The sequence below is a fragment of the Eleutherodactylus coqui genome, chromosome 6, assembly GCF_035609145.1.
Source record: "Eleutherodactylus coqui strain aEleCoq1 chromosome 6, aEleCoq1.hap1, whole genome shotgun sequence".
In the NCBI taxonomy this organism is placed as follows: Eukaryota; Metazoa; Chordata; class Amphibia; order Anura; family Eleutherodactylidae; genus Eleutherodactylus; species Eleutherodactylus coqui.
In genome coordinates this window covers 229,574,062-229,600,423 of record NC_089842.1, presented here as the reverse complement: position 1 = coordinate 229,600,423, position 26,362 = coordinate 229,574,062, and the positions used below count along the sequence as shown (strand labels likewise).

The following is a 26,362-nucleotide window of genomic DNA, read 5'->3' as shown; positions in this document are numbered from 1 at the left end:
TAAAAAAGGTTTTTTTAATGTTTTTTTTGCGTCCCTTTAAGGGACTTGAACCTGTAATGCTACGATAATACCTGCAACACCGGCAAATCCCACCTGTTTGCTTCACCTACAGAAGGACCATCAGTCACACGGTACAGCTAATTAAAGAGAGCGTACGGCTCTGAAACGCGTCGCCATTCACATCTAGGAGACGGTTTGCGTTTATCCATAAGTTTTAGCCCCATTTCAGAGCAGCAGTGCAGGCCAGCCTCAGCCGCGCACGCTTACCATGTATTATATGCGCGATATACGCCGATGCAATACTCAGTAATTCGCAGGCAATTAGATACATCGCCTTACGTTGTTTTCCTCACATTTGCATAATAAGCGAGTGCAAAAAAGAACGCAGTATGTTCTATTTTGCCTCGTATTACGCCCGAGAGTCCATTGGTCGTTATGGGCGCCTAATTAACGCCGCGCTTATGCAATTAAATTACGTATTGGTGGCGTATATTTGCGCCGTTGCAAAGCGACACCACGGGAAAGTTGAACAAAAATATCAGGAGACTACGCATGGCGGCGAGCGTGAGATACACTGTTATGCACAGTACTATATCGCTGCCATACGCAATAGCGCGGCGCACAGCGGTAAAACCTGCGTGACTCGCGCATACGGCCGGGTCTTATCGGAACGGTCAGAATCTGGGGAGTTAAAATGGCGTAGCAGGTCGATAACCATGACAGGACTTGCCCCGCTTTCTGTCACAGATCGCCTACTGCCACCCAGATTCGTGTTATACTGTACTTCAGCGCCATTTTAGGCTGCCTCATAGAATACCCTTCTGGCTTTTTGTAATGATTTTCCCACAGGGACAAGACCCAGTGTGAGGCGCCTGGCAGCCAGCCTGCAGCATGCCCACAACTACTGATAACACAACTGGCAGTCTGCAGCCCCTGAGGTAAACCACAGCAGCAGCAGCAGCCCGCCCTTTTCCAGTCGTTCTGCGCAGCCGCAGTCGTTCGCCTCTGCATTTCTATAGTCCCGTCACTTTAGACGCGCAGTATCCTCAAGTTCACTACCGGATTCATCCGCGGCAGCGGGACGCGCTACTCCTGACTTCCGCCCTGTACTCCTCCGCTGGTGTCGCCGCCATCTTGTTGGCACCTAAACTTTTGGAATTGATGAAATATTAAGAGAAACGTGACGGCGCCGACCCGGAGGGGCGGACTGAGGAGAGACGGGGCTGACCAGCTGGATGTGAGCGCCACCGGGCCCGGCGGTGAGTGCGGCTACAGATCGGTGATATAGTCCGTGGGGTGTCCATGTGCTGTGCAGAGGGGGGGCACCACAGCCTGTCCCTGTTACCCCCCTGAGGACCTCCATATGGTCTCTTCTCCCCTGTTAACCCCTCACAGACCACAACCCCCATCTACCATTATTAAGCCACGACCAAATGTATATCTAGTTTGAGTTCCGCCAATTTACACCCCGCCATTCCCCACCGCCCCATTAAATCTGCTCCTCTTGTTCCGTAGTGGCGCGTTCAGACATTTTTTTTTAGTTCTGTCAGCTTCTTGGAAGGCTGAGTGAAACCAAAATGGCCGCCATTTTCGCGTTTAACGGGTCGCCACCCCTCGCTACACGTCTCATTACCAGGCGGCAGCTCCCTCATGGCCGCCTTACCTCAGAAATAGGATTGAGTCCCATTGAGGACTCCGGAAAAGCTGCGTGACGACCCGTCTTGGCGGCCATATTGTATTTCATATCCCAATGCCACACCTGTATGTAGACCCCACGCCATGTTTTCAAGCCTTCGCTAGGAAAAAGCGTAGATGGCGAATCCCTAAGGGCTCGCTGACAGGGCGGATACACATCTGGTCCGCACAATACGCCGTGTATATACTGTGCGTGGATACGTGTATTTGCAGTGTATACGTTTTTTTATGCACACATATTGCCTGCGAACGCGCACACACGTACGCCAGAACCGCCCTTCTCTGGTCTCTTAGCAACCTGCGTTAACTACATGGCGGATACGTGTATAATCTGCATATTACGCCCCACAGACTTGGTGTATTACGCTGCAATATGGGACTTGCTATTTTTTTCTCGCGTGCGCAGAATTCACAGGTCTGCATGTCCCAACGCAAGTCAGCGAGGATTACGCACTCTGTGCGTTAAAGAAAAATGCTCGCCAAAAATCCGCCCGTGTGAGTGAGCGCTGAATTTTAATGACGCTCCGTATTTCTTTTGCAGATGGCGTTGGACCTGGGGAAGCGTTTACTAGAAGCCGCTCGCATCGGAGAAGACGATGAAGTCCGGCAGTTGATGCAGAATGGCGCGCCGTTCACCACAGACTGGGTACGTTCTCAGGCCCATGGCGCCTTCTCTCGCTGCCTCCAGGCGGCTTAGCGCCCCCTTTTGTGGTGATAGACCAATAAGACATAAAATCGCCTTGTGACAGCGGGGGTCTGACCGCGAGAAACCCCAGCGATCCTGTGAACCGGGATCTGGAGCGTCCAGCGGCGGGCACATGTGCGTACCAGTGCCTAGCTGATAATGGGGCACTCGTAGATTGCCGAACACTTCAACTCTGCGGCAGCGCCCATGTGTGACCACCACTGCCTCCATCAGGGGACGGTCCGAACCCCAGTTCTCAGGGTTGGCGATGTACGCCGTGGTCGGACCCCCACCCATCCGCTATGTTTGTGGGGCACAGCAGTTCACAGCGGGGTTTCGTGGCGCTTTTGTTGACATTTATAATCCTTAAGGCTTTCTACAAACGGGCGAGCGCGATACTGGGCTGAGAAGCCCGACACGATATCACGCTCGCCAACGCATAATTTACCTGCGGATGCGAGGCGTTTTTCAGGCAAATATGCCTTTCATCTGTGAAATTGCGCATGATACAGGATCAGAAGGGCTCCCCATTGGTTTCAGTAGGCACATCGCACCACATGCAGGAGCCTTGCCATGCATTAAAGGTCCCACTAAGATCAATGGGTGGTGGATGAGGAACCCGAAAGGTTAGAGCATACCACCGCCATGTGGTGCGGGACAACATCGCTCGTGTGTGACTCCGTTCAAAAGAATAATAACACAATGTTAGGCTGAAGGGAGACAATGTCCATCCAGTTCAGCCTGTTTCTACCCCCCTTGTTGATCCAGAAGAAGGCAAAAACCCCAAGAGGCAGAAGCCAATTTAGCCTATTTGGGGGAGGCAGGGGGAGTCCTTCCCGACTCCATAATGGCAGTCCGAATAATCCCTGGATCAACGTTTGATAGTTCCTACCCGACTCCAAGACCCGGATCAACAACCCTGCTGGTCACCTAATGTCTATATCCTGTAATGTCATAGCGCTCTAGAAAGGCATCTCGTCCCTCTTTAACTCCTCTATGGATTTTGCCATCACCACGTCCTCAGGCAGAGAGTTCCACAGTCTCACTGCTCTTACAGTAAAGTTCTTTTCTGAGCACCGGTGACCAGAACTGTACGCAGTATTCCATGTGAGGCCTGACAAGTGCCTTATATAATGGGAGGATAATGTTCTCATCCTTCGCCCCTATACCTCTTTTAATGCACCCCAAGACTTTATTTGCCTTTGCAGCAGCTGACTGGCATTGGTTACTCCAGTTTAGTCTACAGTCCACTAGTACCCCTAGGTCTTTTTCCATATCACTTTTCCCTATTAGTACCCCATTAAGTGAATATTTGTGACATCCGTTCCTCCTGCCCATGTGCAGAACCTTACATTTATCAATATTGAACTTCATTTGCCATTTTTCTACCCAAGCCCGCAGAATGTGGTTCATATTTGTGCATCTGGCAACACACAAATCTTGTACGATTTTTCCCGGCCTAACGGTGTATTCGCACAGGCTAGTTTCTCACGTGAGTTCTGTCCGATCGCGATATTGATGGAACTCGCACATATTAGTAAGACCGTGATGTCAATGTGTTTCTTCACACAAGTGATTTTCCGCTCGCAGTGATGCAATTGAAAAATCTCTGCATGGCCTATTTTTGGGTGATTCCTCCTAAGAAATCCTTAATTATTTCCTATGGGATCTTTAAGAAAAAATGTCATCGCGCTCACATGCCACGCGGGGGAGTGCGATTTTTATTTTATTTTTTACCATCTCCATTACGTTTTTTCGTTATGCACATGAAAATTGTAAGGACCTAACAGTATGTTGGGCTGAAAAAAGACATGTCCCTCTAGTTCAGCCTATTTCCCCCCCCACCCCGCACCACCACAAAGTGGGCTGCACACTGATAGGAGGGATTCCCCCTCGGTGGTCTCTTCTATTGGCATACGCTCTCTTTGCACGCTATGACGCTGTGGAGATTCCGGTCCTGATTGGCCAGATATGCCAAGCCCCCGGGACTCTGCCAATAGCTGATTGGTGGTTGAGCCCTCTGTCCTTATATGGTTGCTGTGTGGCGGGCGGCTCGTCTATCGCCCCGTTTCCCCTGAAGGACGCCAGATCTTCACATAAACATCGTTAGAGTATGAAACACTAGCGGTGAGACGTTGAGCATGCACAGCGGACTGACAGGTTTTTGGCATTCTAGGCTATGAACGCTACGTCACTAGTGACCGGGTACACTGCCTGGCAGGAAGCAGAATGCCGGCAATGTACGCTTCGTCACTGGAACAAGAGGATCCGGACGGCTTGCGGTGAGGTGACTTGGGGGACCTGGGATGTATGGAGCATGCTCAGGAGACAAGTTTGTTCCTTACCCAGTTGGTCCTGGTTGCTTATGACCGCTGACACTCGTCTACAATGTCTGTGATCAGATCTAGCTCCGAATGGCGCCGTTTAACCGCTTGGATGCTGCGATCAGTGCTGACTGTGCAGTTAAGCAGCTAGCCGGAGGGGACCGCTCTGATGCCACGTCTTCCCCACTACAATCATGGGGTGCGAATGGGTTTACATAGCAGCCCAGAACCTAGCAAAGGCTCCCAGGGATGCTGTGTATCGTAGCCTATTAAAAGAGGCTGTACCAGGATCACAAGTTATCCCCCATCTACAGGATGGGGGGTGGCTTGCTGATCCGATCGGGTCTCGTTGCTGAGATCTCTGCTGAACTGGAGTCCCATTTACCCCTTTGCCTGTCACTGCAGGGTTGTTTCTTGCCCCACAGTGACTTCAGGGTAGAGGGGTTACTGGAAAAGCGTGCAGGGCTCCATTTCAATGGGGGGTAACAGAAATACTCGGGTGCTTGCTGCTTGACTATGTCCACATTCCCATTGAAAGTGAATAGTGTCAGCATGCTTGTGAGACCAGCGCTCCATTCAGTCGTCTCTTCACTGCGGGGGCCGCAGCAAGTCTGCAGTGAGGAGGATGGGGGAAGCGGGACCCCCATTCATGAGATAGAGGGTCTTAGAATTGATCTGCATGTTTATGCTGTATCCCGTGGATATGGAATAACTTGTGATTCTCGTACAACCCTATTAAGCCCTGCCTGAATCAGGGCTTAATACACGAACATTGAAATGCACAATATACTGCTATACTGAAGTATTGCAAGAGTATTCTACAAGTGATCACAGGTTCGGGTTCCCTATGGGGACAAAAAAACCCGTAAAAATGAGTCTTTAACCCCTTCATGACACGGCCTATTTTGAGCTTAAGGACGCAACAATTTTTGGCGGATTTTCTTCTCCGTTTATCAAAAGTCATAACTTTTTTATTTTTCCGTCGACGCGGCCGTATGAGGGCTTGTTTTTTGCGTGGCGAACTGTAGTTTTTATCGGTGCCACTTTTAGGTACATTAACTATATTGTAAAACTATTTTTTTTCTTTTTATGATAATAGGGAGAGAAAACGCATCAATTCTGCCATAGATTTTTTTATTTTTTTTTTTACAGCGTTAATCATGCAGCATAAATGAGACATTCCATTTTTTCTGCGGGTCGGTACGGTTACAACGATACCAAAATTCTTACATTTTTTTTTAGGTTTTCCTACTTTTCTGCAATAAAAACCCTTTTTCTTGCAAATCTTTTTTTTTTTTCTAAATCGCTGCATTCAAAGTCCTGTAACTTTTTTATTTTTTGATGTACGGCTCTATGAAGGCTTATTTTTTGCGAGACAAGCTGTAGATTTTATTGGTACCATTTTTGGGTACATATGGCTTTTTTGATCACTTTTATTGCGTTTTTAGTGAGGCAAAATGCTAAGAATTAGCATTTTGCCTCAGTTTTTTAGTGTTTTTTTTTTTAGCGTTTTTTTCTGTGCACAGTCAAAAGCATGTGCAACTTATTGTACGTGTCGTTACGGACGTGACAATACCAAATATGTGGGATTTTATTTTTTTTTTTACCTTTTTTTTTATGCTAATCTGAGAAAAAGCATAAAAAAATGTTTTTTTTACTTTTTTTACATTTTTTTTAATTCATTTTTTTAATCTTTGTTTTTTTTACACTATTTGAGTCCCTCTGAGGGACTTTAACCACTGCCCTGATGATCACTGTTATAAGGCATTGCAGAGCTACTGCTCTCCCATGCCTTATCGCTTATACAGCGATCCTAGGCATAGGCAATACAGGACGCCAGTGTCTGGCGTCCTGTTGCCATGGTGACAGGCCGGGCTCTCGCGATGACATCGCGAGTTCCGGCCGGAGACACAGAGGGAGCCGCGCTCCTTCTGTGAACTCTTTCCCTGCCGCGATCTACTTAGATCGCGGCAGGGAAGGGGTTAACAGCGGGGGTGCAACTCCGATGCCCCCCCGCTGTAGCAGCGGGGCGCCGGCTGTGACTGACAGCCGGCTCCCGCTGCGGGATAGCACGAGATCATATGTGATCCCGCGCTATCTCCAGGACGTAAGTTTACGCCCTGTTGCGGGAAGTACCAGGCTGCCAGGACGTAAACTTACGCCCTGCAGCGGGAAGGGGTTAAAGAATTAAAAAAAATATATATATATATATATATATATATTTACTTTTTTTTTTTTTTATTTCTTAAATCTTAAAAAACCCTTCCTTTCCCTGTCTTTATATAAAAATGGAATTGGCATAGCAGTTTCTGCCATATTCCCACTATTAGGTTATGTTCCCATGGTGGATTTTTGCCGCAGAATCCACAACGATTCTGCAGCTAATAATCATCCTATTGCTTTCCTTTGATATCCGCACTGCAGGCTGAGCGGCACCGATGTCAAATCCAATTAGGTTTTTCCTCCCCACTATTATTTTTCCGTGGCTGCAGCGGTCTGAGGGTCGTGTTTTGCAGGGTGAGTTGTATTGTTCAGCGGTGGTTAATGCACTGAAAAACAAGCAAACTGATATTATCCTAAAAGTATAAACTATTAAAATATTTTAAGGCCCAATTCACACGGGCGGATTTGACTTGCGAAACCCACTTGGGGGCACCAAGTGGTCCCGCATGCAGATGTGTTCCTCCCTCCCGCCGTGTGTATCGCACGTGCAGGAAGAAATCGCAGCATGCTCTATTTTCCTGCGGATCCCGCAGGAACGGCTTCGATTGAAGTCCATGGAAGCCGTTTTTTCCTCTTGCCAAGTTGCTGCCAGGTGGAAATACTTTAGCACGTTCCATTTTTGCGCGGTCTTGCAGAAACCTTGCCCATTATTTGCTGTTGGCGAGTTAAAAATTGTATCGCGCACTCATAATACTTGCGGTACATGCGACTGCAATACGGTTTTTAATTTTTTTCCTATTAAAAACAAGCGATTTTTCTCACTAAAGCGCACCGCACTCACGTGTATGAGGGCTTGTTTTTGCAGGATGAGTTGTATTTTTCATTCGTACATTATATCTGCAGTATGCTTGTGAGACCAGCTAAGGGTCAGTACGATTGCCACAATACCAAACTTATATAGTTGTTTTGTTTTTTTTTTCTTTGCTGTACTACTTTTATTTTTTTTTCAAAGATATATTATCAAGCCACCCCACAGGTATGACTTGATAGACATTCAGCTTTGACAGCCCTGGGGCCTTTCAGAAGGCCCCCCGGCTGCCATGACGCCCACGCGGTTCCCAGCGATCTCATCATGAGCTGCGCAGCTTATCGTAGCTGTTGTCGCCAGGTTAGGCTGTAAGAAACAGCCGGCGCCTGCGTTGTATGGAGAAAGATCACCCCGCAATCTCCCTCCATACACACCCTGAACGTGCAGGACATAACCTTACGTCCTATGTCGTTAAGGGTTAATGCACTGTATGAAAAAAAATATATAGAGCGTCCTGCAAAAAAAACCCCAAAAAACAAGCCCCCATACAGTTATATCAATAGAAAAATAAGAAAAGCAGGAGTGAAAAAACAAAACGGTGCTGGTCATGGAGGGGTTAACTGTGTTTTTCTGAAAAGCTTCTCTGTGCGACAAAAAAAAACCGATTGTACAAAACATTACTTTAAAAACTACCGCAAGTGTGTGAAATGGTTTTTCTAAAACGTGCTTAAAAATCCTTTGTGGTAAGGAGGCGTAAGACGCCCAGTGACGGGGAACCCCCAGCGTGCGGTGAGATGTACGAGGGCTTCCCTCCTGACCCCATAACCAGCTTCTTTCTACTTTCCTGAGACTGTTTTGCGTGTCTTCCAGCTGGGGACGTCTCCGCTCCATCTCGCCGCTCAGTACGGTCACTTCTCAACGGTGAAAGTCCTGCTGCAAGCAGGGATCAGCCGGGATGCTCGGACCAAGGTGGACAGGACTCCCTTGCACATGGCGGCCTCAGAGGGATACTCTCACATCGTGGACCTGCTGGTCAAGGTCTGACAACCCCCACGGGGCGAATCTGCTGCACACACAAAACTGTAAATCCCAGTGTAACACTGTTGCCTTTCCACCTTTTTAGAATGGAGCAAACATCAACGCCAAGGACATGCTGGAGATGACGGCGCTGCACTGGGCGACGGAGCACAATCACCAGGACGTGGTGGACCTGCTCATCAAGAACGGGGCCGACGTCAACATCCAGAGCAAATTTGGGAAAACGCCATTTGATATCGCCCTCGACCGAAACTACCCCGAGCTGTTGATTACCTTACAGGTGAGTCAGACGTTATTTTGTACATCTCTCCCAGTGCTGTCAGAATTATCAACGCAGCTTTGGATGTGACTAGAGTTTGTGACTATTATGGATCGAGTAAACATGCCGAACGGTAATTGAGCTTCCCGTATGTGTTTTGACAATGCAGGAAACCATGCAAGGACAGGGACACATCCACATACACCCAGCAAGAAACAACACCATCACGGTCTCCTCGCCACAGATTATTCTGACCCCCAGTCTGGTGTCTGCAACCAATATGACAACTTCCACAGGTATGGCGCAAAGGGTGGGGCCTTCTGACTGCTGGGCTGCACTATTATGTACATAATATACATTGAATGGCCGTTTTATTAGAGACCACATGATTGGGCTTCCCTGTATAGACATTCTCCCCGTGACCCCGGAGTGCGGCATAAAATCACGTGACAAGTTTTCTGTGGGTCAGTTTCTGTGTGAATCACATAAAATGGGAAAATCCAGCGATCTGAGCGACTTCCAACGAGCCCAGATCATCGGTGCTAGACTAGCCGGGGTCTCACTGCCAACCACCTATGGAGAGTACATAGAGAATGGTGTGATCAGAAAAACATCCAGGAGATCCTGTGGACAAAAAGGGGCCCAAGGAGGATGTCAGGAAAAATAGCGACTAAGGCCTCTCTCACAGGGCGCTTCCTACTGTGATTAACGTAGCTTTTGAACGCCACGTTAATTGCGTGGAACGCTCCCGTTGAAATCAATGGGGCCTCACAGACAAGCAATCGATCGTGGTGCTGGGCGGTTCTTTCCAGTACCGCGATTTTGTAAGCGCTATTTGCTCCATCTTTGGCCGTTAAGCGCACCTCATCACTCATTACAATGATGGGGTGCACTAAACCCGCTGTCGGTCGCAAGGAGCTGTGGCCAAAAGCGAAAGTAAAATAGGGGTGCTTTGCCGCGTTCATGTGTGACAGCGCCCCATCAGGAGGAGCTGAATACAATGCTGGAGCTCCAACTAACGTTTTTGAATGCAGAACTCGCTGTTTCTTAGCACGGATGGGCTATAACAGCAGGCGACCAGTTCCAGCGCCATTGTGTCTAAGGTTACATGCACACGGCACGTCCGGAATCCGGCCATGACCAGGGACAGCGACCCTGCATACCTGCCATTCTCCGGCTTCTCTGTACTACGGATGGTCCGCACGGCTCGTCAATTGCAGAAGGGTTGTAGATCAGACTGCTTCCCTAGACTTCAGTGGAAGCCGATCGCACAAAAATAAAGCATGTTGCGATTTTATTTATTTTTTTCATCCGCGAACGGAAACCGCAGTTGGGTTTCCGCTCGTGTGAATCCTTTTCCATAACATGCTATGGGCAATAGCTGCTGCAGAATCTGGAGTCAAACGCCCGGCTCGGATTGCACAATTCAAATTTGCCCGTGTGCAAAAGAGAACTTGTATCGCTGAGCAGCGGAAAAACATCTCCTGGTTAGATGGATCCAGATTTCTGTTGCACCGTGCTAATAGGAGGTCAGAATTTGGCGCAAGCAGTATGAATCGCTGACCTCTTCTTGGCAGCTGGACAGAACATGTCAGCACCTCCCATATAATTAACAGCACCTAAAGGAAGCTTCCTGTCCGCAGGGGCCGATATTCCTGCAGAACGATTATATCACTGAGTGGAATCTATGATGAATTGCTGCAGATCTGAAGGCCAAAGGAGATCCAACGCGCTACTAGATGGGGGTCTCTAATAAAGCGGTCATTCGGCGCATATAATACAGTGTTTACTGTTACGGCTATATCTGATCTTGAACACTAGGTGGCGCTGTATATACTAACAATGTAGAACTGATCATTTCTACCATTTCTTATGTGATATATATATATATCATTTTTTTTTTTGTTATCGCTGTAAATATATTGTTGTCTTTTGTTTTCTCGTCTTACAGCTAGCAGAAATGGGGGCACAATTGAAATTACAAACCCCAATTCTGTGTTGGCTACCCTGGCAGCACTGGCAGAGGCCTCCACTCCTATCTCAGGCTCTGACAATACCGCTGGTGAGTGCCACCTCAAAGGAGTCCTAAATTATTTATCCTTGTACCGTGCTAAGAAAGCCATTGCCTTCTCCCTCAGGTTCCACTACTGAACTCGTGTCAATGGACTCTGTGGGTGGTTCCGTCGGGCAGATTATGGAGAATGGAGGCCAGAGGGTCATCACCATTGTGACGGATGGCGTACAACTCGGGAACTTGCATGGTGGGTTTAGTGCAGATCACATCCAGCATCCTCTTCTAGTGACCATCCAGAATGGACAGCAAGGTAAGATGTGGCAGCCTATAGAACAAGTGGAGGAAGAAAGGATGGTGTCTAGCATATAATCGCTACCGTCTTGTTCACAGTTGTTGCCATCCCAGAAGAGGACATAATAGAAGAGATTGTGGCGGAGTATGAAGTTCCCCCTGCCAAAAAATCTCGCATGGAAGTTGTGGAAAACTCTACCAAACAGAATACGGTGAGGAAACAAGATGGATTTGTGATGGTATGTACAAACACAAATATAAAAAAGTTGGGCTGCTGTGTAAAATGTAAAGAAAGAGAATGCAATGATTTGGAAATCTCATCTAACCATATTAGCGGAAGATAGCGTGAAACCGCTTCCCCGCCCACTGCCAGCCGCATCATGCGAAGCTGTGGGCGCGTCACGCGGGACGGAAGACGCCGGATCCGCAGGTAAGTATGGGGTTCCTGGGGGGCGCGGTGACGGGCTCCGCTGCGGAATTCCGCAGCGGAGCCTGTCATGGCCGTGTGCAGCCGGCCTTAGAAATTGATGGCAGCAACGCATAAGTTGGGACAGGGTTAACAAAAGGCTGGAAAAGTAAGTCATACTAATTAAAACCAGCTGGAGGGTCAATCATTGTGTGAGCACAGTTCACCGTACAATCCACAAATACAAGTTACAGCTGTGTCATGTGAAGAAGAAGCCATATATCACCACAATCCAGAAACACCGGCATCTTCTCTGGGCCAAAGGTCAATTATAATAGAAAACTGTTCTGCATCTCTGATGGTATGGGGTGGCATTACTGCCTATACCACGGGCAGCTTACACAACCAATGCTGACAGTATATAGAGGTTGTAGAACAACATATGCCCCATCCAGGCAATATGTCTCTCTGGGAAGGCCTTGCATATTTCACCAAGTTAATGCTCATCCACATACTGCATCCATCACAACAGCAACTGGTCTCCTCACTTCCCAGAAGAGGGGGTACTACACAATGGTAGACACGGCCCCGCCAAACTTTTGTGAGATGTGTTGCTGCCATCAATTTCTAAATAAATCCACCTTTTTTAAATGAAATGGAGAAACGTCTCACCGCCCCCCTCTGATATGTTCCACTGTGAATAAAACATGGTTAGATAAGATTTACAGATCATTGCATTCTTTTTCTTCCTTTACATTTAGTTACATTTTACGCAGCCCCCTTACTTTTTTGCCTTTGGGGTTGTGAATATTGAAATGAGACGGGAGTAGGGGGGGGGGGGGATACATTTCTTGATGCTGTAAATGGTAATGAGACGGGAATGGCTGGTACTGCCATGTTGTGGTTGGCTAGGGGCGCAGGGCCACACTTCTAATATCTTGTGCGCCCCTAACCCACATCTTCTCCTATTCCTTCCTAGGACGACAATCATGATGAGGACACCAGGAAACTATTACAACAGCAGCTGCATGAAGCAAACGTCCGGGCGCAGGAATACCGGCAGCAGCTCCTGGAGAAGGAGCAGGAGGCCGAGGAATACAGGGTGAAGCTGGAGAATCTGGCGCGACAGCATCTGAACGGCGAAACCTTCACGGTGGTGGAGGATGGGGACACCATCATCATCTCCACCGAAGAGTTACAAGGCACAGAAATGACGGAGATAGAGACAGTGGAACATCACTGCGACATTCCCATGGAAAGTGTCGTCATGTGATCAAGTCGCAGGTTGGCAAACTTTCCAGCTTGTTTTCAGGGGGGGCTGAGGCCAGAAGAGGTGGGTGAATCCAAGGCTTGAAGACACAGGGGACCTCAGAAGAATAGTCCCCCGACCGCAAAACAAAATGCACTCGTGTTGGCATAGTTGTGCTTCAGGGATTCGTTGGCCTCCACAGACGGACGTAGTAGTTGTGCCTCGTTGTAAATGTACATATTTATACTTCTTTATATTTATATATTCCCCAGGAGCGCCGCTTCACTTCAGCAAACTTTTTTTTTTTTTTTTTAACCCTTCCTCTTTATTCTTGTGGTTAATACATTCCCGTATAATGTGGCCTTGTATTACGCATCGCTTGAGTCTTGCCTATGCTGGAGGCAGCCAATTTGGAGTTTCTGCACTAATAATTGCGAGCAGATAGCTTGCAGAAAGGCACAGTGAAAAAATATTTTCTTTTAAGACTATAAAAGTGTGCTAATACGTCACTAGAGAGAAGCAGTGATAAAGCGAGGAACGCCGCCTATCTATCCTCCGGAAAGCAGAAGTGACATCACAGACTATGCAGCCTATCCATTCACTAGAGAGGTGACATCACTGAGCATGCAGCTGATCCAGTCACCATAGACGGGGCGGCGACATCACTGGGAATACCGCCTATTTCAATGTAAATTAAGCTCAACATGTAATGTCTATAGACTTTGTAAGTACTTTGTTTTATTTATCTGGCACTAATCTCTTAATTGCCGTGTACCCCGATCCCATCTAGAACGGCAGTCTTTCTTAAGACTGTAGAATCTCGAATCTTCCTGTGCTCCCCTGCTAGTTGAGTGTCTTTACACAACATACTTCTAAGGCTGACCCTGTACCGAAAGAAAAGTTCCATGTGGCAGTTTTGGTTGTGGCTGGAGTACAGCGTGATGTCACTCCAAATCGGTAAAAGTGAAGTCGCTTATCATTGTATTTGGACTTTTCCTCTAAGCTGGGCACACTGAGAGTTACAGTCTCACAACAGCTAGGGGATGACCGATTCAGAGCATGACCACTTCTAGAGGCGCTGACTCAATGGGGAGTATTCGACCAAACCTCCCAGAAAGGGAGGGGGAATAATGGTGTTTTTTTTATATGTCGGAGGGGCCGTGATCTACCTCTACTTACGGTAAACTTGCTCCATGTTTTATTGAATTATGTGTTTTTGGTTTTTTTTTGTTTTTTACATCATGTTTTTATTTTTTTAATTTTTTTCTGGTCCATCAATCGCAATGTAACTCTGGCAAGCCAAGGCGTCTTACCGTTCCATACGGATTTGTAGGTTGGCAGGATCCATACGTGGTCACGCTTGGGACTCCGAGCTTTTTGTTGGCTCACAGACGAGAGGTTGACATATCAATACTGAATCGTATTACTGCGGAGCGCGGCGGAATACAAAAGACCAGACCGTACCAGGCTGAGGTTATGCCGCGCTGACAAAGTTTCTCCAGTTGGCAGGTTGTTACCATGGCAGCCGCTCTTAGCCCACTTAATATTCATTAAAAAGCTGCGATGTTAGAATTTAACACTCATATCCACGATTGCTCTTCATTAACTCTATGGTAGCCGATTGCCCGAAAAAAATGCAAAAATCGGAGGGCTCGCCGATTGCCCGAAAAAAATGCAAAAATCGGAGGGCTCGTTTATGCCGTACATCTTATTTGATTATTTATACTTTGGGGGGTGACTGTAATCAATAATACTTAATGTTAAAAAGTTTGTCTTCCCTCCAAGATTATCAGTGGTAAGTTTTGGTAAAATGCCTTCTAGTTTTGATCAAGTAGCCCATAGGCACCGCTGAATCTGATTGGCTGCTGTAAGCAGCTCCTCCCCTTCCTGACATCACTTCCTTCTAGAGTCCCATGAAGGCTTATGTATCAGGTCACCAGTAAACATATTGGGGGTTTCAAAGCTTTAAGTAGAGTATTGTTTTTGTGAAATACTGTTTTCTATGGAGGATAATTAATGCTCGAAGTACACGGCCTATTTTGTTAATAAAATGTGAAATATTCATCGTATTCTATACATTTTTCTACTAATTTGTAAAGAATTTTTTATATTTCAATAAAAGCCTTTTTTTATATTTTCATTAAAGCGTATCAGGATTTTACTTCCTAGTCTCTGAGAAGACATGTTTATGCAAATGGAAAGATGGAACAATACTTTGACAGCGCCACCTATTGGAAGGCAGTATCCTGCAAGTCAATGTCAGACCTAACAAGCCTTGTAGCAACAACTGGGAATACAAGCTAGAGTCTTCACCAGAAGGAACAGATAAACCATACACAGATTGTTACAGGTTATTCGTTCTCACCATTGTGTAGGAGGTTTCTGGCTTGGCTAATGAGAGGCCAATAGATGTGATTCGGGAAGGGTATCGTTTCTCCTTAGGGAGAACATCTAGTAGGTGGGAGGAGACTTATAAGGCCGCCCATGCTCCTCTGGGTAATTTATGCAAATGGGAAGATGCACATCACCACCTATTGGAAAGGCAGCATTGCTGCAAGTCAATGTTAGATCTTGTAACTTACTAAGAATAAGAGCCACCTTTTTATAAATTTCCTCACACCTAGGTGCTATCGCCAAGAAGCAGCCATACCTTTTTGACACAACATGTTTAAAAGAGGGTGCGGTTTTACAGTAGGACGAAACGAGATTGGGGGGCATATGGTGGACTAGCCAAGTACTAATGACTACTTGTCCGTGAGCGAGTGCGTGAATTACATGCTCCGCCCCTGATCACATGACGGCGACGTCATCACAGGTCAGTATTTTGACCAACTCTAACCGTCGTCACAGGTCCTTCACATGTGATAATGTCATTCACTGTTATATTATAAGTGGTGCACTACATCACCAGAAACTCTGATACTATAAATAATAACTAGTCTCTTAGTATACAGTTTATAGAAGGATTTATTGGGACACAGTTGTAAGAAATCTATGCTTCCTAGCGTTATAACTAAAGATGAGCAAGAACCAAAATGCTCGGGTGCTCGTTGCTCAAGTCGAACTTTCCGCGACGCTCGAGAGTTCGTTTCGAGTAACGAACCCCATTGAAGTCAATGGGCGACTCGAGCATTTTTGTATATGACCGGTGCTCCGCTAAGGTTTTCATTTGTGAAAATCTGGAAAACCCAAGAAAGTTATGGAAACGACACAGAAACGGATAGGGCAGGCGAGGGGCAACATGCTGGGCTGCATCTCAGGCTCCCAGGTCCCACTGTTAAGCCACAATAGTGGTAAGAGTCCGCCCCCCCCCCCTCCCCCTAACAATTTTTACTTCGGACAAACCCTCATTAGCAAGGCACACCTTAGCTAAGCACCACCCTACCTCCAGCCAAGCACAGCCTGCGAGACACACCCCTGCCTCTTCTGGGTTACATACTGCCCAACCCCCCCCCCCCCCCCCCGCACGACCCTGCATCCGCAGCGCACACCAAAGTGTCCCTGCGCAGCCTTCAGCTGCCCTCATGCCCCACGCTGGCTTCATAGCCACACAACCCTCATGTCTATTTATAAGTGCATCTGCCATGAGGAGGAACCGGAGGCACACACTGCAGAGGGTTGGCAGGGCCACGTAGCGACCCTTTTTAAAAGGGGCGGGGTGATAGCCCACAATGCTGTAGAGAATCAATGAGAAATTGACGTTTGATCTTCATTCCAATCCTGTGCCACCTCCGTCAGGAGCTGCAAACGTGGGCATGAGTTACATAGCAATGGGGAATCCATGTGCCCAGACAGTATTCATTCTGTCTAGGTGTCGCATAGCTCAATCGACACCGCAAGGGAAAGCCATCTGCACTCTGCCCCCTACCCAAGTCAGTCAGTGTCTTTGTGCCAGACAGGTCAAACACCCCGATGGGAACTAGGTGGGCACCAACAGCATAGGTGGGTCCTAGGCAACCCAAGACATGAACAATAAATCAGAGCACCCAAACATGGCAGACTTGCACCGCGCCGACGACATAGGCCTCGGCCCACAGCTTCAGCAATCGTAGCCATGAAGCGGACTTCGATGCTATTTTTTATCTGCGACGAGCTCATTAAATCAGTTACCTTTGCTTTCACCGCTCCAATGACTGGATTAGCAGGGAAAAGCTCCACAGCCCCAACCTGGCGTACTTACACTTCCCCCGGGACATAGGCCTCAGCCCACACCCTCAGCAAACGCGGGCATGAAGCGGACTTCCATGCTAGTTCATCTGCGATGGGCTCAGTATATCAGTTACGTTTTCTTTCCCCGCTCCAATGACTGGATTAGCCAGGGAAAAGTTGCACAGCCCCAACCTGGCGCAGTTGCAGTTCCCCAGGACATAGGCCTCGGCCCACAGCTTCAGCAATCGTAGGCAGGAAGCGGACTTTCCCTGCACCCAGGACATAGGCCTCTGCACAAACCCTCAGCAATCGCGGGCCTACAGCGGACTCCAATGCTAGCGTAGCTGTGTACATCTCATTAGCGCTGTATAGCTCCTCTAGTTTGTCCCAATGCAGTTCCCCGGATAGCTGAGGTAACGTCAGATAAAATACAGGTTGGCTTCGGCCCACACTGCATGCCCCCGTCAGGCTGGGTTTTTTTCATAGTGCCAGGCAGGTACAACTCCGCTATGGGAAGTCTGTGTGGACCCACAGCATGGGTGGCTAGCAGGAACCCACCGACGGTACATAAATAAATCCCATTCCAGTGCCCCGGATAGCTGAGCTAATGTGAGATAAAATACAGGTTGGCTTCGGCCCACACTGCATGCCCTAGTCAGTCTGTTTTTTTTTTTATGGCCAGATATGTAGAACACCGCAATGGGAATACTTTGTGCACCCATACTATGCACAGACCCCTGTAATATTCCTGTAGCAAAGGTATGCACACGGTCATAGGTAGAAGCCGTAAGAAGGAGTTTTAAAAAAAAAAAAATTTTTGGAAATGCAATGCAGGCTATATAGCGTGTATCTGACTTTCCCTCTATCAGGGGCTGTCGCTGTGCGTGCAGTTAACGGCAGACACAGAGCGGTGTAAAAAATTTTTGAATTATTGGCGTGCAGTTGGAAGCAGACAGCGCTTATGTAACGCAAACTGCAGCCAGAAAAAAATTATACGGAAGGATCCAAGCAGGCCTAGCTGTGCAATATGCAATAGTGATGCACCTCAACTTCCAGCAGCCACGCAGTTAAATGCACACGGTCACAGGTAGCCCTAAGAAGGATTTAAAAAAAAAAATTTTTTTTGCAATGCAGTCAGAAAACAATTATAAGGAAGGATGCAAGCAGACCTAGCTGTGCAATAGTGAGGTACTGCAACTCCCAGCAGCCACAGAGTTAAATGCACACGGTCACAGATAGCCCTAAGAAGGACCGTTGGAGTTCTTGTAGACAGGATTCCACACTACCACTGTCCCTGCCTGACCAATACTGCCCCTATACTATGTAGTACAGACTGCAGCCTGAGAACGCTATCGCCTGCACGCCCGATATAAAAAAAAAAATGTGCAAAACTGCTCCCAGCAGCCACAACAGTAATGCACACGGTCAGATGTGGCCCTAAGAAGGACCGTTGGGGTTCTTGTAGACGCTAACACTCTCCCTATAGCAGTAGCAACACCTTCCCTAATCTCTGCCAGCGTGTGTTTGAGGCGAGCCGCGGGCGGGCCCACTTTAAATACTCGGGGGTCACTTGATCTCGCCAGCCACTCACTGCAGGGGGGTGGGATAGGGCTGGAATGTCACAGGAGGAAGTGGTAATGCCTTCCCTGCATGTCTAATGGCCAGAAAATGGCTCAAAACTTTCAGGGAAGGAAATGGAATTGACTCGAGTACCGCGTGGTGTTCGTCTCGAGTAACGAGCATCTTGAGTACACTAATACTCGAGAGAGCATCAAGCTCAGACGAGTACGCTCGCTCATCTCTAGTTATAACAATATTGTGGTACTGTGATGAGGTCTTCAAGACTGTCGGAGAACCCTCTAGAAAGTAATACAGCCTGGCCAACGTTGAGGCTATCGGGTTGAACTTCTTCAGGCTTTGGTAGAATTTAGTGTAGCTTCATACCTAGACAATTGGCTAATGACCATCATCTTTAGACTACCGCCTAGTTGTTCCAACGCTTGGGAAAAATCTGTCCATTAAGAATAGACACATTTGTAGGCTTTGACATAAATTACCAGGCGATATCTCCTGTTTGGAAGGAAATATGGCAGTAGAAGGTCTTCTGTCGGCACTTAGTTACTTGAGCTCATGGCACTTGTGTATCCCATATAGCGATATCCTGAGCCCATAGAATCACAACCTGGAAGGATTGCACTTGGCCATCTGAAGCTCGGTAGTCTCTTACATGAGTGATTCTTGATTCAATTTCCCTGGGTCTTGTTAACCATAAATGAAGAAGGGCAGCAAATCACTGGTGCAAAAGCATATGCATCCAATGTGTCTTTATTTCTTCACAAACATGTCTTTCGGCAATTCGACTACATACCGCAGTCTAGGTCAAGCTCAATGCAAATATACAAATAATAATAATATGTATAAACCCACCACCAATCACAGACAAGCTCCAATAAAAACAGCTGATACAAATCGGGGGAATATTGGAGGATGTAAACGAGCGATGCACTTTGGATTTACATCTAGAGGCTCAGATTCCACTGATGATTCATCAAGATATGGTGCAGAAGGAGAATCGAATTCATCAAGTTTTTTTAGAACAACGCCTACCTGCGAAAATGAGAGGTATACAAGCGCAGAACGACCACGGAGAGGGGGGCATGCTGTGACAACAAGGGCATGGTCCACCCGGATCCCACAAACACGTCACTAGTGGTAAATATTTCATCTAGCGAACTAACCTTATCAGAAATGTCTGTTCTGTCTAAAGGTCTATCTTTTTGCCCTACTCCAGATGCTAACTGGCTGCAGATGAACTTGGACTGCGAGAATTTCTTTAGGAAATTGAAAGCATTTTTTGCATTACAACCTAATGTAGTGGCCACAGGGGTAACCAGAACGCACATGGCTGTGTGGTGGGGAGAGCAGCGTGCACCATTATGACAGCGGTCCCAGTAGCGAAGATGACAGTCCGGCGGGGACCCCCAGTGACAGCGCTCCCGGCTGTAGCGGCCGCAGGGGGAACGGGAGGCCAGATGGCAGTGCGGCTGGGAGAGGAGTGGGGAGAATATTTACAGCGTTTCTCTCGGCAGCGGGGAGCAGGATTGGAGGTGCCAGACCGTCCCGGCTAGTGTGGCGGCCAGAGGTATGAATTCAGCATCAGGAGGAAATGAGCTAGCCCCGCTGTCAGTGTTCCCTGCTGTCGCCACAATACCTCTGCTCTCGGTTTCCTCCCTCCCTGCCGCAGTACTAACCAATCGGAAGCTAAGGGCCTGACAGGGTGTTCACTCCACCAAAGGTCAGTCAGCCACTAGCTTCCGGTGTAGACATAATACAACAGTACCGGACTGCATACCAAAAGTCATTTCCAACCTATGGTTGACCACACGATTGAAACATATGGTAAATTAATGAAACCTGATATACAACAGTTGAGGTCCCGCAGGTCCCAGCAGTCCTTCAGGTCTAATTTGAATAAAGATCAACTTAAAGCTATTGGTAGCCTGAGTAGGGATGAGACCATTGTATTCAAGCCAGCCAACAGGAGCGGGCGGTGGTTATTATGGACTCCTCAAAATACCTCACAGAAGTAAATCGCTAAATGATGTTGATGTATATGAACGTTTGAGAAGTGATCCCACCCTACGTTTTCAGACAGCTGAGAATATTAATAGAGGAGGTTGTAGTTTCAGGGATTATTGATAGAGCTCTGCGTGACTGCTTAAATTCATCTAACTATATGAATGACAGCATTGTCTTCATCATGATGCTACTAGCTTCTCGCTGTATGTGTCTCTATGGGCATTTTGATAGCCCTGGTATATGTGCCCTGGGATGCAACTGCTGAATCCCTGGCAATTGAGTATGGAGGAGAGATCGCATAGAAGTATGGAGGAAGCCATCGCGAGAGTCTGGGAATCTCACAAATGCGCGGTTTACAATGTAAAATGCGAGATCCATGACAGACATGGGAGTTAGCCATCACCTGGAGAATATTGAGGTAGTGAGATTTGTATATATATTTGTATCAGCTGTTTTTATTGGAACTTGTATGTGATTGGTGGTGGGCTTATATATATATTACTATTGTTTGTATACTTGCATTGAGCTTGACAAAGACTGCAATATGTAGTCAAAAGGTCGCATGGCATGTTTGTGAAGAAATAAAAGACGCATTCCAAGTGGATACATATGCTTTTGCACCAGTGATTTTCTGCCCTTTATCTTTTTGGAGTAGTCTACATTTTGAGGGTCTGGATCATACCCTCAGTGGGGCGTGTAGGAAAACCGCTTCTCCATAAGGCTTTGGAACTTATTGTGAGTGCTGCTGACAACTGCTTTTTTCTTGGGATGTTAACCACAAATGAGTCATAATTAGGCTGAGGAGTATATAGTCCAGGGCTTGTGGAGTCTCCTTGAGACGTCTGTCCTCAAACATCAATTGTGTCCCCATTAGGTAATGGTGTATCAATTATGCCCCCGTTGAGTAACTATAACACCTTTTGTGCTATTGTAAGGTACAAGTACCCAATTTGTGCCCCATTAGGTAATGTCATCTCCTTTTGTGCTCCAATTAGGTAAAGGTACTCCCTTTGTACTACTGTAAGGTAATAGTGATACCTTTGTGCCCTGGTGGGTAATGGTACCCAATTTGTGCCCCATTAGGTAATAGTGCCACGGTTAGGTAATGGTACTGCCTTTGTGTCCTTATTGTGCCTCACTAGTCCTTTTCTGACCATAGTGCTTTATGCACTGCTTCACTTTCTCCACAAGCCATGCGGCAGCTTATTGTACACGTATGAATCCTCCCATTCCTTGGTTCTGTTTCCTCCCCTCTGATGATCTAAGGTGCTGGAAGAGAGGAGACAGAGCCTTGAAGAAGTCATCTAAATGCACATGAAGATGGTGCACGGAGAAACTAAAGCAGTGCATAAAACAAGTAGCCTGATCCACTGCCAGTGACACTTGCCAACTTTTCCGGAAGTGCGGGAGGTCTCCCCCTTTTCAGGGAGCCTGCTAGATATTCTGGGAGAGTTAGCAAGTATGTGTTCACATTAGAAACCTATGCTTATTTCTTGTTATATCCTGTACTTTTCTTTTTATATACAACCCCAATTCCAAAAAGTGATTGGGCTGCACAGAATGGCATTGTGGGCCACATGTGGCCCTGGTAATAAGCTGGATGGTCCCTCTCCTCTTGAGTCTGCAGAATACGGCGGCCATGGTTTCCACAAAGAAATTGACATTTTGATTTATCTCACCACGGAACAATTTTTTCTTTCTGTCCCAGTCAATTCTAAATGAGCTTTGGCTCAGAGAAGATGTCGGCATTTCTGGATTGTGTTGATATATGGCTGCTTTTTTCAATGACACAGCTGTAACTTGTATCTATGAATTGTATGGTGAACTGTGATCAGACAATGATTTCTGGAAGTATTCCTGAGCCGATACAGTGATTACATTACAGAATAATGCCTGTATTTAATGCACTGATGCCTGAGTGCCTATAGATCTCCAGCATCCAATATTATTCTTTCGTCTTGTTACTTGTGCACATGACTTTCTCCAAATTCTCTGAACCTTTTGCCGATATTATGTTCTCTAGAAGGTGAGATATTCCAAGTCTTAAAAAAACTGAAAAAAGGTCAGTTCACCCAGTCTTGCAAATGTTGCTCTTAACCTGAAAGTTGCTTAGAGGAGTGCACAGGGAAGCTGCAATAGACCCTTGGAGATATATATAGTGATCCAAAAATAGAAAAAATTCCCAGCACTTTCTTAAAAAGTTCAACTTTATTATTATTCCATAAAAATGATGGAGGTAGTGACTGCACACAACAGTGCCTACGAATTTCAAGCGTTACCACTGTTAGTCATGGCATACAGAAAACCCTATTTGTGGAGGTGATAGTGTGGTACGAGGACATGGAAAAAGAGAAGAATGTTCAGATAGGTGATGAAAAGTAAAAGATAGCTGAAGTTACAAGATGGCCATTGTTACATGTGCTTTGTGTTAAAAGACCAAGAAGGACAGCCCTTCTTCGCCTTCTGAGGGCTCAGCCCTGGACGTGTCACAGATGCTGTTTTCTCCCTATTGCCCCGCCCCTAGATGGCTGTGTTGTTAATGTGGCCAGTAGCAGTCTGCATACCTTGATAAGTGTCTAGTATGTAGTATTCCTGGACCTTCCCCTTACCATCGCACAGTCAGGCCACGCCTTCAGTGGCCATTTCAGTGCCAGTCATGGCCCAGCAGTCAATTTAGAATCTGCTGTAACAATACCTTCGGCCACTGCTCAAGCACCATCTTACCCGGTTTACCTGAAAATAGTACAGTGTCTTATATTAATTTTTTTGTGATAGGTCTTATTTAAAGGGGGTGTCTTATTTTTCCATGAAGAAGAATTTACATTTATTGTTGAACAAAAAAAATGAACATTTCTTATATACTGTACAGTAGTTGTCATTACAAACCAGCATATCCAGACAAACTGTGAATATTTTTGAACACAAAGCAAGATTTATTCAATCACAGTCATGTCATCATCTTCTGGAACATCATCATAACAATCCAAACCCTGAATTTCCTGGTGAATTTCTTGTGACTCCATTTCTTTCAGAATCATTGGCCCAAATCTCTCATGTCTAGCAATAGCACTGTCCTTAAATGCGTACTTCACACAGGGCCACAAAAAATAAGGGCTGTAAAGTACCTGGCTCCCACACACTATCCGGAGGCTGTAACGATCACCCACAGCAATTCCTGGACCACTTGTACAGCAGTGAAGGTATTGCAGCTTCCGGCCACCAGGGGGAGCTTGTCACAGCAAACTCGCACAGCAGGGACAGAGCTAGGTCTTACTTTTGGGGGAGGCCTTATATTTAGCACTTCAGCAAAACCTCTACTAGGTTTTATTTTCAGGGGATGCCTTATTTTCGGGGAAACACGGTAGCGCCACAGCAGTCACAGGCTAGCTTCTCACCTCCCATTGATGTACCTTTTACCTGGCATCCCATTGTTTGCACTGGTAGTAGTGCAATGATGAGTGCCTTCTGTGAATTGCATAGGAAAAAGGATTATTATCTGATAATTTGATAGCCTTGAGAGAGTCCAAGAGTGTTATTGTGTCACCTTGGGATGAATACAGGAAAAAGATGTATGATAATAAACATGTATAGGAAAGGGAAATGTAGGCTACACTAGCATTGAACGTAGTTGCATTTACTAATGGCTTGAGGAAATACAGGCTCTGTGTAGTTTAGAAATGGTTAAAAGAATGCTTGATTCTTGCAAACCTCTGATAAAGCTGCAGTTCCACCTTTGCCCACACGCCTCTCTTTCAGCCAGTCAGTTCAGCGTGAAAGAAGGATTGCGTGATTGACCTCGTAACAATCTGGCAGCGATACTCTATTTACGTGAATGGAATAGAAACTTGTAATGAAGTGAATTACACTGTCTTTATTATAAGTTTATGCAAATAGGAATGTTCATCAAAAATCGTCAGAAAGGGAATTGTCCATACCTTCTTCGTACTCTGTTTAGTATTGAGGAATGTTGCTGTATTGACAAAAGTTTTAGGGAGTGCCTGACAGATCATAATCCCACATAATATAGCAAATGCAGCCACTCACATAGTTACCATATATACTGATGTCGACCCGACGGTGGAAGAAATGGTCTGCATATGCATAGAAACACTATAATGAAGGATGTTTGAAAAGCTGCGAAGAAACCTATGAATTTGTCTAAAGTAGCAGAGGTAACACAAGGCACAGATGAAAGTCCTGCCGCTTGTTTTGAAAGATTGTATGAAGTGCATAGAATTTATACCCCCTTTGACCTCTCCCAAGCTGAAAACCAACATATGGATAACTTATTGTTTGTGGCACAGGCAGCTAGGGATATCAGAAGAAAGTTACAGCCACACAAAGGACTGTTAAACAATGAAAAAGATGGCAGACTTGTTGGCTGCAGCAATCAAGTCAAGCTAAGCCCCCACCTCTGTACAATGCCCGAAACAACCCGCCTCTTTCATACGGGAGAAGGGGCAACACCGCCCCCTTGATGGAGACCAATGCAGAAGGTGCAGGAAACATTGTTACTGGAGTAGAGATTGTCCCCTCACTTCCTCTGCTCATACAGGAAGAGAAGGAGGAAGGGACCAGGCCCAAAATGGCTGCTACCAGAGATGAGCACATGGCAGAGCCACTCAGACCCACCCCCACAACCTCCATCTTGTTTTGCTCCTATTGTTGTGTTGTATGAAGATAATACTGAATGAGGATGACCAGGTTCCTATCTGCGGGTCCCCCAGGATCCTAGGGTCAAAGTAAATCTATAGGATCATTCTGTCAACTTTGTGGTTGATACCGGAGCTGAATATTCAGTTATAACCCAAAAAAGTCACTCATCAGTTCCTGTATTTCCTGGGCTGTCCAATACCAAAATTGGGACCGGATATGATGAGAAAACTACAGGCCCAAGTGTCCTTAAATAGGAAGGACAGATACCTTTACAATTTAAAAAAGATGTTACAACTCCCGCCCACATCCTCTCACTCACGGTGCCTCAGGAGGAAGAATGGGGATTGTTTGCAGTCATTCATGAGCCAGATCACTCAAGTCCCACCCCGGACCTAGTAATGAAACTGCTAGGAGTATAGGTGGAAGATGATCCACCAGGACTAGCTCAGAATTGTATGACAGCTTGTGGCTGCTGCTTCTACACTGGTCTCTGTTGCTACTGATCTCCAGTCTGCTATAGCTATTTGCAACTTGGGTACCTTCCACGTTCTCTGTTACCTACTCTCATCCTCAATCTCTGTTCCTGCTTGGTATGACCCGTTCTGGTGTAAGGGTCGTGACAGGGTTAGTCAGCACCAAGGTTCCAGTTCAGGGCCGTCCTTGTCAGGACGATAACCCTGCTCTTTTAGGCAGGAATTTCATATTCTTCACCAGTGCAGGGCTAGCTCAGTCCTAGTTTCCACCTTGTACCAAGCTACGCGCTGAAGAGTGAGTATCTGGTCTCTGGGTCAGCTGTCAGTTTCACTGAGTGGTTTTCCTGCCCAGAGGGACGACACAGTAACAAGAATATACCTGAAGCCAGGGGCACAACCGGTGTCCATCAAACAATACTGCCTATATTCTGCTGCATGCCAGGGCATTACACTGCATCTGGAAAAGTTTCTGAAGTACAGCATCCTGAAAAGATGCCAATCACCTTGGAACACACCTCTCCGGCTTGTAAGGAAACCTAGAAGAACAGAGTATCGTCCAGTCCAGAATCTCAG

General features: G+C 46.6%; 1 protein-coding gene across 2 annotated transcripts; it reads left to right on the top strand.

The window, feature by feature from the left end:
- Positions 1-1,090: 1,090 nt before the first annotated feature.
- Positions 1,091-15,077, top strand: GABPB2 (GA binding protein transcription factor subunit beta 2). 2 transcript variants are annotated; one of them, XM_066609057.1, is made up of 9 exons: positions 1,091-1,259; positions 2,237-2,341; positions 8,546-8,713; positions 8,799-8,993; positions 9,142-9,268; positions 10,924-11,034; positions 11,111-11,296; positions 11,377-11,516; positions 12,663-15,077. In XM_066609057.1, exons 2-9 carry the CDS (start codon positions 2,237-2,239, stop codon positions 12,954-12,956), a joined length of 1,326 nt encoding a protein of 441 aa, XP_066465154.1. In that variant the 5' UTR covers positions 1,091-1,259; the 3' UTR covers positions 12,957-15,077. The 2 variants fall into 2 exon arrangements, with proteins under 2 accessions (XP_066465154.1, XP_066465155.1); XM_066609058.1 differs by having other exon boundaries at positions 1,093-1,259; positions 11,377-11,489.
- The last annotated feature ends 11,285 nt before the right edge of the window (positions 15,078-26,362 follow it).